Source organism: Ctenocephalides felis, unplaced genomic scaffold (genome assembly GCF_003426905.1).
Source record: "Ctenocephalides felis isolate EL2017-DRISC unplaced genomic scaffold, ASM342690v1 CF-g0.4_SCAFFOLD_00845, whole genome shotgun sequence".
Taxonomy (NCBI): domain Eukaryota; kingdom Metazoa; phylum Arthropoda; class Insecta; order Siphonaptera; family Pulicidae; genus Ctenocephalides; species Ctenocephalides felis.
The window spans coordinates 89,344,879-89,359,078 of record NW_020536999.1 but is presented as its reverse complement, the minus strand read 5'-3'; the positions used below and the strand labels follow the sequence as shown (position 1 = coordinate 89,359,078).

At 30.5% G+C, this 14,200-nt stretch overlaps 1 protein-coding gene across 2 annotated transcripts; it reads left to right on the top strand.

The window, feature by feature from the left end:
* Positions 1–2,626: 2,626 nt before the first annotated feature.
* Positions 2,627–7,711, top strand: LOC113363239 (integumentary mucin C.1-like). 2 transcript variants are annotated; one of them, XM_026605726.1, is made up of 3 exons: positions 2,627–2,676; positions 4,681–5,069; positions 7,428–7,711. In XM_026605726.1, the coding sequence occupies exons 1-3, from the start codon at positions 2,668–2,670 to the stop codon at positions 7,522–7,524; spliced, it is 495 nt and encodes a 164-aa protein (XP_026461511.1). In that variant the 5' UTR covers positions 2,627–2,667; the 3' UTR covers positions 7,525–7,711. The 2 variants fall into 2 exon arrangements, with proteins under 2 accessions (XP_026461511.1, XP_026461510.1); XM_026605725.1 differs by lacking the exon at positions 2,627–2,676 and adding an exon at positions 4,447–4,462.
* Positions 7,712–14,200: the final 6,489 nt, after the last annotated feature.

The following is a 14,200-nucleotide window of genomic DNA, read 5'->3' as shown; positions in this document are numbered from 1 at the left end:
TTCTAGACCTCCTGATCATTGTGGAGTACTTCTAAAGTCAATCACTGTGTGTTATAAAAAATTTATATCGAGTTTTTAATTATTTATATCGAAATAGTTTGATTTTGTAACCTCTAAATCGTCGAAGAGTCCATAGGAAAGAAACATTTGATGTTTGCAGTTTTGAGAGAGCCTTTACTTTAGCTCCCGGACTACCTGATCATTATGGAGTACTTCTAAAGTCAATCATTGTGTGTTATAAAAAAATTATATCGAGTTTGATTTTGTAACCTCTAAATCGTCAAAGAGTCCGCAGGGAAGGAATATTTGATGTTTGCAGTTTTGAGAGAGTACATCTAAGGTCAATCATTGTGTGTTATAAAAATTTATATCGAGTTTTTATTGTTTATATCGAAATAGTTTGATTTTGTAACCTCTAATTCGTCAAAGAGTCCGTGTTATCTGGTAGTTAAGGAGCATTTGGTGTGTTTGTGGTTTTGAGAGAGCGACTTACTTTAGCTCCCAGACTTCCTGATCATAGATTGAGGAGTACTTCTAAGATTAATAATTGTGTGTTATAATAAGTTTATATCGAGTTTTTTTATTTATATCGAAATAGTTTTGATTTTGTAACCCTAAATCGTCAAAGAGTCCGTTTATTTTGTAGTTAAGGAGCATTTTGGTGCTTGCGGTTTTGAGAGAGCCTTCACTTGAGCTCCCAGACTTTGTGATCTTTGTAGAGTACTTCTGAAGTCCATCAATTTTGTGTTATAAAAAATTTATTTCGAGTTTTTATTTATATATCGAAGTAGTTTGATTTTGTAACCTCTAAATCGTCAAAGAGTCCGTTTTTTGTAGTTAAGGAGATTTGGTGGCTTGCGGTTTTGAGAGAGCCTTCACTTGAGCTCCCAGACTTTGTGATCTTTGTAGAGTACTTCTGAAGTCCATCATTTTGTGTTATAAAAAATTTATTTCGAGTTTTTTTATTTATATCGAAGTAGTTGATTTTGTAACCTCTAAATCGTCAAAGAGTCCGTTTTTTGTAGTTAAGGAGCATTGGTGTGCGGTTTTGAGAGAGCCACACTTGAGCTCCCAGACTTTGATCTTTGTAGAGTACTTCTGAAGTCCATTCATTTTGTGTTATAAAAAATTTATTTCGAGTTTTTAATATTTATATCGAAGTAGTTTGATTTTGTAACCTCTAAATCGTCAAAGAGTCCGTGTTTTTGGTAGTTAAGGAGCATTTTGTTTGGTTTTGAGAGAGCCTTTATTTTAGCTCCCAGACTTCCTGATCTTTGTGGAGTACTTCTAAGGCCATTCATTGTGTGTTATAAAAAAATTATATCGAGTTTTTAATTATTTATATCGAAATAGTTTGATTTTGTAACCTCTAAATGGTCAAAGAGTCCGTAGGAAAGGAACATTTGATGTTTGCAGTTTTGAGAGAGTCTTTACTTAGCTCCCAGACTCCTGATCATTGTGGAGTACTTCTAAAGCCAATCATTGTGTGTTATACAAAATTTATATCGAGTTTTTAATTATTTATATCGAAGTAGTTGATTTGTAACCTCTAAATCATCAAAGAGTCCGTGTTATCTGGTAGTAAGGAGCTTTGGTGTCTGCGGTTTTGAGAAAGCCTTTACTCTAGCTTCCAGACTTCCTGAACATTGTGGAGTACTTCTAAGGTCAATCATTGTGTGTTATAAAAAATTTATATCGAGTTTTATTTATTTATATTTTACCGAAATAGTTTGATTTTGTAACCTCTAAATCGTCAAAGAGTCCGTGTTTTCGTAGTTGAAAAGCATTTGGTTTGCGGTTTTGAGGGAGCCTTTCCAGTTCTAGACCTCCTGATCATTTTGGAGTACTTCTAGGTCAATCATTGTGTGTTATAAAAAAATATATCGAGTTTTATTATTATATACCAAAATAGTTTGATTTTGTAACCTCTAAATCGTCAAAGAGTCCGTGTTTTTGGTAGTTAGGGAGCATTTGGTGTTGCGTGTTGAGAGAGCCTTTACTTGAGCTTCCAGACTTCCTTATCTTTGTGGAGTACTTCTAAAGTCAGTTCTAAGTGTGTTATACAAACTTTATCGAATTTTTTGTGACGACGACTGAATAGATTTTTGATGGTTCGAAAACAGTTCGATTGGTATTTACTGTGGGGGCTCTTAGATTATTTTCCAGACCTTCTGATCACTATGGAGTACTTAAATCTGAATCGTTAAAGAGGCCGAGTCTTCTGATCATAAAGGAACATTTGACCTCCTTTTGTATTGTACAAACTTTTTGTTTATACAGTGGTACCCCGCCTTACGAGTGACTCCTCGTACAAGATTTTGAGATACGAGCTGCCGAAAGCACGGCTCGTCTTCTTCTTCATACGAGCAAAATTAGTAATACAAGCCTGTTGCATTTAACTGTATTTATACGCAAAAAATTACTACTGTACTTTGTGTAACACGTAATTTTTTTTACAAAACAAAATGTTCCTTAAAAAACTCCTCCAGATGACTCTGTAGTCAAATTTTCAGCCAAAAGATGTCGCCACTGTTGAAGAAGGTAAGTTTTTATTAATAGTCATTAATAAAATTATTATTTGTCATAATTTTATTATTATATGTTTTAGGTAATCGTTTTTGGTATCAGGGTGCATAGATTTTTCATGAATACAGTGATGAGTGGAACATGTCAATGGTGAGTGCGTATTTATTTATTTATATATGACCTGCAAGATGATATATCAAATGTTTTATCTTATCTTAGTTTTTGTTAAATTTTAGATGATAAAGTAATTTAAATCGACCTTGTTTGCAGATTTAATAATCCGCTTTAAGTTGAAGTTCGTTTAAATAAACAAGAGATGTCGTAAACATGTTTTTCAAGTTCACTTGTAAAATTATCGTGTGTATTATATATATATATATATATATATATATATATATATATTATATTAGGGTGGTCCTTAACAAGGACATTTTCGAATTTTATTGCTCCCAAGGGCGCCAATGCTTACAAATGAATAAAAAATGACTCTTTAATAGTATTCTTAAATTTTCTAGAAAAAGTTTCTTATATTTGTTTATAACATACGTCATTAAATAAATTCTTGCGCCATCTGTATAGTATTTCAAAGAACTCAAATATTATGACACATAAGAATATTTATAAATTACTTAACATCTAATTAAATCCTATTCATCATGGAATCAAGATTAAGAGCCTTTAGAAAATTATTTAAAATCCATACGTTTCGGCTAGCATCTTAGCCTTCATTCAGTGGCAATCAATTTAACTATAAAAATGAACACTAAATAATAATTTGTAAGAAATTTTGTAAGAAAATCAATAATAATAATAAAAAAACACTAACAATTTTGTATCCTAATATAACAGACGAAAACATTATTACTCCATGGATGAGTATGTGCACAGTGGTAAAATATATAGTTTTTAACATCACAAATGGCAAAACACATAATAAACATGAGTAACTTTTAATAAGTTGTCGAAACTATGTATTGACTATTCGGATTCTTCTAAGATAGAAATGTCACGTTTTTTCTTGAAGCAGTTCTTAACATATGTTCAAATTTTACGAGGAAATTAAAAAAGCGATGAAATCTTGTCATTTTTTAAGAAATTTTGACACGCTATTTAGGAATCACGTGTTTGTTTCGTTCAGGGCCTTGTTGTCAAATTGTTTGTTTATGACCCTGTTGTTATGCATTTGCAGAAACAACCCCTAAGCGAATTTTCTTTTAATTACGTTCTCTTCAAAATCTAAAATTTTTGGCTTGAAAAAATCTGTTATGGTTGAAATTATTTTGTATTCGGTTAACATAGTCTTGAATTGCTTGGTATTTTTCCGATATAAAAAAGTTCGCAATTAAAGCAATTAATCTGATATACTAAGTTCCTGGCGGTCAGAATTAAACGTAGATTCAATTTGTGTATTATCCCATTATGTATATAGGGTGTCCCAGAACTTAACGTTAAGCCGAAACGGGGTGATAGTATTGATCTTAACTCTCCTGAAAAAGAATTAGAAATTGGAAATTATGGGCTTTTAAGTGCAACCTAGACTTTTGAAGAAATTATGACTAATTTGGTTACTGTAGTTAATTTTTTATTAATTTAATTCATTTAAACTTTGGAACCATAACTCTGAATAACATTTCTAGGACCACAGTAAAAATGATAGCACAATGCACAAAGATTAAGACTTTTTTTTTCAATTATAAATTCAAAATTTTTAAAATTACTAGACTTTGAGAGGCCTCCTTTTCATTTCAAACGTCATTACTTTAATAATATGCAAATAAATATTTAAATAATATAAGATATGATAATTGTAATTGACAATCGTTACAGATAAGATAAGCAAGTATAAAAATGAATCTTGAACTTGTATAATTATTAAATTAATTAATTAATAAAGACAACTCTAAAACACAACGCCAGCATAGAAATGAAGTTAATAGTAAATATCTTTAAATATTAAATTTATATTAACTAATGATTTGAAATATAAAGTTTGCAGTAAACACCGTGTGATTTGAATTCTATCTGAAATCCACAAGCGTGACTTCAGCGCTGTGACACCGATGTGGAATTTATGTGGATTTCAGATTGCTACTTCCACTCGGTGTTTACTGGATTGCACCAACTAAAACAATAAATTCATTGATTTTCTTCTAGCTCTGCCTATTACTCTCAGTTTCATTCGTCCATGGTTGGCCGACCTTCTTCTCCCTTTGGGGCAGTTCTCAAGATGACACCACAACACAAGATGCATCACCAGATGATGGAATCCCTGCAGCCCTTGATGGAATCCCTGCAGCCCTTGATGGAGTCCCTGGAGCCTTTGATAGAGTTCCAGCAGCCCTTGATGGAGTCCCTGCTGCTGCTGGAACCCTGCTGAAGAAGCCAACCACAACCACCACAACTACTACAACGACAACCGCAAGGTGGCCGACCGAGGAGACCACGACGCAGACCACGGGAATGGACACTACAACCACAACAGAGATGCCAACGACGACTACAGAGGTACCAACGACGACGACGGAGATGCCAACCACGGAAATGTTAGTGGAAAGAGTAATATATGGTAGTAAATTAGTAATAGTGTGCCAGAAGACAGGTTCAAGGTGTGAGCCACCATAAATAAATGATGTAAGGATTACCCTTCATCGTCTATAATTCCCATTACCACTTTTTACATATTTTTATGTATTTACCTTTCCAAATCTTTGCTTCCATGCTTCCTGATCCTGCACTTCGGCTTTCAGTTCCCTGTATTTTCTCTTCTCGCGTAAGTCATCAACCATCTGCATTCTCCTTCTTCCCAATCCTTTTATTCCTTCTGTTCTACCCTCGACGACGACGTGCAGGAGGCACTTTTTTTGCAGAACGGATCCAATCCAGTTTCCTTTTTTTTTTCAGTAGAGTCTTTTCTTCGCCCACCTTTTTCAAGACTTTTTTATTATCTTGTCAGTCCACTTTATCTTCTCCATCAGCCTCCAGCACCACATTTCAAAAATTTCCAAGTATTTCTTGACGACTTTTCTTAGAGTCTATGTCTCTGATCCGTACAGAGCTATGCTCCAGACGTAAATTTTACAAAGATCAGGAGGTCTGGTCACTGTACTAAGATTCCGTACTGTCAATGCGAGCTGAATGGCATTTGATAATCATTTGAATCATCAAAATCGGTTCAGCCGTATTCACTAGTACATTAATTTCACATTACTTTGTACAGCTCACCATGAATAATTTTGTAAGTACTCCAAAATGATCACTGACCACTAGTCTAACATTTTATGGTGTCGATACGAATCCAATGGTATTTGAATGATCAAAATCTGTTCAGACGTTTTTCAAAAAATCAGAAACTTCGTACATAAAGTACTTCAAAACGATCAAGATGCCATAAGTTGTTTTGTTGAGTTTTTTAATTAATATAATTAATATATTATTTTATTTTAAAAAAAGTATAACTTTTTTTTTTCTCCGGACTTCCTGATCGTTTTGGAGTACTTGTTATTATTTTATTCCGTCTTTTGGAGAAATTGCTGAAGCTATTTTGATGATTCAAAGTATTTTTGATACTAATGACAGTATCCAGTTAACTTTCATATCTTTATGTCCATGCTTCCTGATCACACTGGTGCTCTTCAAAGGCAATCATTTATTTTTAAAGAAAACTGCTAAACCGATTATGATCGGATAGTTCAACAAGCATTAGATTTCTGTATTGCAAAGACTTGGTTTAGTTTCCAGACTTCCTGCTCATAGTAGAGTACTTTATATGCGATATTTCTATTTTTGAGAGAACGGCTGAACCGATTTAGATGGTTCGAAAACCATTCTATTGGTACTGACAGCGCCAGGACTTAGTTAAGTTTTAGTTAGTTAAACCAAAGCAAGTTTAAATAAAATCATCAGATTTTTTACTAGCTATATTTCTATTCTTTGGGAGAACGACTGAACCGATTTTGATAGTTTAAAAGCCATTTTATTCGTATCGACAGCGCGAGGACTTAGTTTAGTTTTAGTTAATTAAACCAAAGCAGGTTCAAATAAAGTCATCAGATATTTTTACTAGTAGTAGAGTACTTTATATAATATTTTATACTTACTTCTGAGAGAACGACTGAACCGATTTTGATGGTTCGAAAACCATTCTATTGGTACTAGTTTTAGTTTATTAAAACAAAGCTGGTTTAAATAAAATCATCAGATTTTTTTTACTAGTAGTGGAGTACTTCATATACTATATTTCTATTTTTTGAGAGAACGACTGAACCGATTTTGATGGTTCGAAAGCCATTCTATACGTGTCGACAGCGCGAGTACTTGGTTAGTTTCAAAACAAATCAGGTTTAAATAAAATCATCAGATTTTTTTACTAGTAGTTAGTTTCCAGACTTCCTGCTCATAGTAGAGTACTTCATATGCTATATTTCTATTTTTTGAGAGAACAACTGAACCGATTTTCATGGTTCGAAAGCCATTCTATTGGTACTGACAGCGCGAGGACTTAGTTTAGTTTTAGTTAATTAAACCAAAGCAGGTTTAAATAAAATTGTCAGATTTTTTCTAGTAGTAGAGTGGTAGAGTACTTCATATGCTATATTTCAGAGAACGACTGAACCGATTTTGATGGTTCGAAAGCCATTCTGTTCGTATTGACAGCGCGAGGAGTTGGTTTAGTCTCAAACCAAAGCAGGTTTAAAAAAAACATCAGAGTTTTTTTACTATATTTCGGAGATATTAAATCATATTCATTTAATAAATCGTTTTATGTGTGAGACTACTGTAATTTTAATATTAAATCTAATATATAATATATGCTTATACATTGTTTGGAATTTTCTGAATTCTATGAACAAATTATTACTTTTATTATATAATTCTATTAACCAAATCTTTATTATGTTTAGACCGACTACAACCACAGAAGAACCAACCACCACCACGAAGTCAACAACGACAACGAGCAATACACCAACTCCAGGATTTCCAAATTGGGTGCTATAATTGGCAAGTGATAAGATAATATCCACTATTCAAATAACTATTAATGTTAAAAAAAAATTCAGTATTATAAAGAACACAAACAATATTAATAATAAGTTATTCTTTATATTCAGTAACAGTATTAATTCTGTTTGTTTATGTCGTTGTAAAAATTATACAAATAAATTAATTTGGAAATATGAACAAACAACGTGTATCGAGCGACTTGTAATGGATAACACAAAATGCTAATTTAGGTTTCCATATTTTAAATCTTAAATTATAACACACTGATGATGAGACAAATCTAGTCTCGAAACGTTTGTGAAAATTATTATTTAATAAATTAGTGCAAAAAAGAGTGTTGTTTGTTCATATTTCCAAATTAATATCTACTATCCACTCAGAATACATTTGTTATATATATATATATATATATATATATATATATATATATATATATTATAGAATTTTGTGATATGAGTGGAACGTATATTAAATTTTGAATATGAACAATACAACACTCAGATATTTAACACACACTTTACTTGGTAATTTCAGACCTTTCGAGACGATGTCATACCTCATTTTCAGTGTAATTTCAAATATAATACACATTCTTTAATATTTTATTTAAATTACACTTAATTTTTGAAAATACAAAAAACGCCAACTAATTACAATTGTAAAATTATAATACTTTTTGTTGAGTATAATAATTTTTACATTTATAACATGTCACTACTAATTTTAATTTAATTGTTATGTAAAAATATGTTTGTGATATATTTGAAAATATATTTTGTACTTCATATGTTTTGTTCTCATTTCTAATATAAGAAATTATTCAGGTTTCTTTGTACTGTATTATCTTTACGAACCATATCTAGAAAAATGTTAAAAACGGTTACCATGGCAACGACAATCGTAAAAATATTTACCACTTTAACGGCAATAGACTTTATATTTCTAGAAATAGATAAAGTTTCTGTATAGCCAGTTGGCCGAGACCGTTAAGTTACCACTACGGTTGCTCGGTGTTTCTCGGTTCAAATCCCAAAGATGCTTGAAAAATCAAATGTCTAGTTTTTCATAAATATCAAATATTAGTTCAAAATATTAAATTCAGGTGGCGCATTTCGACCTTGACACTTAGAATATTTCTGAAAAACAAAAAACTTGACTTGGCTCGCACTTGACTGTAAGAGAAAGATGACCAAGGTAGCAGAAGAACGGGGGGAAAGAGAAGGGTAGAGGCAGATGGATGAATAAGAGAGATGTGTATGATACATATACTTTATTCAAATTCAATATTAATACATTATAAGAATATAAAAATAACTATTATCATCAATATAACAAATAGCCGAGTGGTTAAGGTGACCGCGTACTCGGTGACATCAATCTGGAGGCAGAAGGTGAGGGGATCGAATCCGGCTGGAGGCGACGACGACCAACTCTGAAGCTGAAAAAATAGAGCAGTGCTGGTGGCTGGCTGTTGGCAGACGCAGAGGGTCCTGAAACGAACACACGAAGTGATGGTCAACCTGAGATTCATGATGCGAGAGGTTACACACAGAGAGACACATTGCGGACGAGTCATGCCGAACCCTAAAATCTACCAAAAAACAACACCAAAAAGGAAAAAAAATGTGAAAAAAGCGAAAAAAGCGGGAAAAGGAGGAGGGAAGAAGGAAGGAGGGGGAGGAGGGACCAAAAAAAACCCCCTAAGTCCCAGATCAATTTTTCTCTTTTCTGTTCAGCGTTGAAACTTTTTTATGTTTTTTAGTGTTCCCTCACACCAATTCCCAAAGCCAACACTCGAATGAAATAAGGTGCACTTTGAAATTTTCGCAACGAGAAAAAATTACTGGGACTTAGTTAAAAAAAACTTAGTTAAAATTTTTAAATATGCCCCAATAAAACTTTCTCGTCTTGAAATTTTCAATGTGGTTCTCATTCATTCAAATGTTGGCTTCGGGATGATATAGCATGCACAAATAACTCGTCTGTCATAATTGAAAAGGTTTCAGTAAATATGGACTTAAAAAAATTCATCGAAAGAATTATTTAATTAATAGATGATATGATGTTAATCAAATTCAAGAAATGATCTTAATCGAATTAAAATTGTTCATATGACTTGATGTGAAACCTTTACAATTAATCGAGACAAAAACAAATGTTGTTGACTTGAACAATATACAAAGTATTGGAAAAAATTTATAAAAGAAATTCAACAAAACTTATAAAATAAAGTATTAAAAAATGTTCAAAAACTTGAAAATTAAAAACTTCAAAACTGTTTAAAGCTGATTGTTATCCTTTATCAATTGAGTTAAATAATTTTTACAACTTGAATCGAATAATAAACTTGTAAACAAAATTATGTTTTGTCTAATCATTCAAGTCAACTCTTCGAAACTTGGATTGCTAGTCCTGATCAAAATTGTTTTTAGCAATATAAGAATAAAAATCTATAATTTAGCTATACAGCAATATAATCAAATAAATTTAAAATAAAATAACATTAAAATACTTTTAAAAGCTGCATTTAATTGACAACTCAGAAAGTCATTCTGAGTATGTAAATATTTTGATCAAAACCAACAATCGTGTTATCATTAATAAGAATGTACATGCAGTCAATATCGCTACAGGGAAAACACATAATTCTTGATACTAGAAATCTTAAATCCTTTACCACAGAATAACAAACAACATCAACAAAGTTTTGTAAAATGAAGAATTTTGTAAATATAAAGGTAAATAACTTTAGCTTTATAAAATAAAATAAAAAACTTTGCCGTGTGAGATATATTTATTGTTGAAATGTTATCTGATATACAGATTCAACAGAACTAAAGTTTCATCTGAAATACCATTAATTCAGGAATTGCACAAGGAGGGATGCCAGGACCCATTTGCATATCCCTTACACAAATGATATTCAGACAAAAGTGGCTCAACAAATAAATGAAACCAAATCAAGTTATATTACTTTTACAAGAAGAACTCAGAGAGACCTTTTCTTTTAATTTATTATTTATGCAAGTATTATGAGAATAAATTAATGTCAACTAATATATACCAGAAGCAAAAACTATTGTATTATATTGATTTTTGAAATTGAAAACTAAAATGAATCAATATGTTTTCCCCATAGTGAATTGTGTAAAATCATTTTTATGTATAAAGAACATCACTTGCAAATTTAACAATTAAACAAAGTGTGTCTAATATAAGATAGATATCACAAATGTGCAAGTGATATTCGACATTTTTGCACATACGTCTGCTAAAGTAGTACTTGAGATAAATTGTATTTTATTTGTATTTAGAATTGCAAAAACAATGACAAAATATAGTTAAGCATAATATCATGTCAAATATAAACATTTATTAAATAGATTATCTAATATATGAGCTCCAATTAAAAAAAAATGAATTTAAGCTTTAGACATAAGCGTCTGTATCAATAATATTATTACGCAAATGTTTTAAATAAATAAATAAACATTTAGCAGATACATGTGCATAAAATACTAATATTGCACGAGTATAAAGCTTATACTCCATGGACTGCTAGTCGAGCATAAAATAAGTGTGTAAAATTAGAGGGGACTGTGAAACTCTCACAATTGATTAAATATCATATGTTTTATTTCAATAATATCATAATAATTGACTGATGACTGATAATTTTGTAAGAAATTATATATCATGATAGTCATTAATTACCATTAGGTATAAGTATGTATGTATGTAAACAAGCGTTCTGTGTATATATATGTGTGTATAATAGTAATAAGTAAAAATATATGGATGCCTTAGTGTAAGTCTGTTACATAAAATTTAAATTTATTTTTGTTATAATTGCTGTGATCTCTCATACCAAAACAATTGTCTGACTGAGATACAGTATGTACGAATTATATCAAATAAATAAATAAACTAGCTGTAAGTGGAATTCTGTCTTGAGGCAATTATGGCATCGTGCCTTAAGGCAAATTGCTGGAACTTCCCGCACCGTAACGAAATGTTCGTGGAATACTGAATATTTTCAAATAAATTATTATAAATATTGTAACATTGTCTAATATTTATAAAAATTATATAAACTGAATTGCAGAGTTGAAATTATTTGTAAAGTATATTAGAACTATAGTCAGAATTAAAAATAAAATCTGAAATATTTTCGATATACACAAAACCTAAAAAAAAAAAAAAAAAAAAAATTGAACAAAACTGTTAAGACAAGCAGAAAGTTCTTTGAATCATTTAAATCGGACGCTTAGTTCTCTCAAAAACTGCTATTTTTTACATATTTAGCTCCGTATCTTCGAAATGGATGGGCCTGCCTTTGCCAAAAACTAATCAGCTCTTTTCCCTATCAATAGGAATCGAATGTTTTTTGAACCATTCAAATCGGTTGATCCAAACGCCCGAAAACGTGGACGAAAATTTGTATCCATACATACATACACACACACACACACATCCATTTTTTCTGAGGTATGCCAAAATGTTCAGAAACCTTCAAAACGTCGAGAAATGTAAAAATTTTCAATTCCGATTTTCGGCCCATTACAATAACTTACCCTACGGGAAGTTAATAAAAAAAAAGACAAAGTAATTCAAGTATTATCCATTATAGTTTCATTTCAATGATATAATGGCACTTGCTAATATCATTTCTTAAAAAACAATGGATGGATACAATGGAAAAAATACGAATATTAGCAGTCCATGTAGCATAAGTTCTATGTGCATGAGTCAGCAAATATTCACTGAAATACATACAGGCTGTTTTGATTTATACAATACAAATGCAAGAAATTATTTGTTATATGTTTTAGAATCAGTTTATCAGTGCATTATTTGTTTAACGATAAATTCCTGTTTATGATTTCAGAAAAGTATTCATTGACTCGTCGATGTATAAAGGTTGCTTGGACTCACATTGACGCTTCACAGGTTGCATAGAACTAAATCCAAGTCTCCTCCTAAAAATAAACAAGCATCTGCAAGAAGCCCCGAAGCTGAACATTTGTGAATCACTACATCACACTACTTTGATCACTGACTTTATAGACTTAATTTATAATTCGCAAATGTCCAAGTGGAGTCTTCGGGACTCAACACACGACACGACGAACAACAAAGCAACGAACACTTAGAGAATTTTGTGACCTAGAATTTGACAAAACACAGATACATTACAGAAGTACTTGCAGCCTTAAGAATCTTACACACTTGACATATTTGACAATTGCTTATATGAATAAATATAAAGGATACATTGGAAGCTGTAAATAAAGTATTCGATTATAGAATTAATTAGAATTAAAAATTTTGACAGAGATAGATTAAGGCTGAAGTACATCGTCACATATCTGCTCTAAAAACATATCATCATACACGAATTTTATATAAAATTGATGTGCATAATTAGTAGAACAATATAATGCATAAATTAATAACAACTAATTAGAAAAACAATTAAAAACACTAATTAATTAATTTGCACACATCTGTCACAAAATTTTCTATAAAAATGGCGGCTATCAAGAACGAACTGCCATGAAGTACGAAACTAATCAAAGTGACGAAGTCGAAGGCGCGAAATTCAATTTTAAAACTAAAATTTTTAAATTCGCTTAATACTCTTTGTTCTTAAAGGTTACAATGATAAATAATTATAAAACATCTGCATATAGTGTGTACTTTAAAACACCTGCATTAGTACACTTTTTTATATTACTGTTAATTACTTGAAAACTATAATTAATAAACAATGTCCTTACATTAGACAAGTTTCAAGAAGAATAAATTTTGTAAAATAATACAATCATAAATATAGTACAATATACTCTTCTTTTTTCTATAAATACAATATTTTTTAATAACAATTGTTATGGTAAAATAGTTTAAACTACCTGTTCCAGTATCTTCAGTATAAATTTTGGTTACAAATTGTTCTTATCTTCCACAAAGTGAAAAGTGTTCCAAATAAAGTTTTAAAATGTCCTATAATCCTGCAAGTGTATCTTCATAGTACCTAAAATTTCTGAAAATTATTTAAAATACTCATTGACTTTTTCACAATTCTTTACATTTCTTTTAAGTTATAGAATAAATTTTAAACATTTTATATTGCTTTGAGCTACAATAATGTTTTTTAGCATGTATTAATTGAATATATGTAAATAAAAATGTTTATGCAATTTTATTTCTTTTATCTTCAATTTATCAAGTTTAATGTAAGTTATGCATTTACTCATAGGTAATTTATGAATGAAAGTATCTTATGAATTAATAGTAGTAAATATTTATTACTTTACTTATTAATTTCAAAAATAACCTGCAATTCATATTATTGTTAACATATAATATTATTTAATAAAATATAATTATTAATAAAATATAAACTTAGACACTTTTATCAAAGAGGAAAGTAATAAAAATAATAGCAATAGTAAAATGATAATAGACAAATGGGCTGTTTTTTGTCAAAAATAAAGAACACTTACAGGAGAAAATGAGAAAATTAAATTTTCATAAAAATAAAATGGCTTTGTTAAAAAATCCATGGATATCTTTAAAAATTTGATAAAAATAAAACGACAAATCTTTGTTTAAAAAGCCATGATGGATAAAAAAATAATTCTAATCTAGATTGGAGCTCTAATTTTTT

Bases quoted from the DNA above. Each gene is read 5' to 3' on its own strand.
- LOC113363239 (XM_026605725.1), top strand. The intron at 5,070-7,427 runs GTTAGTGGAAAG...TATTATGTTTAG, and splicing joins GAGATGCCAACCACGGAAAT to ACCGACTACAACCACAGAAG.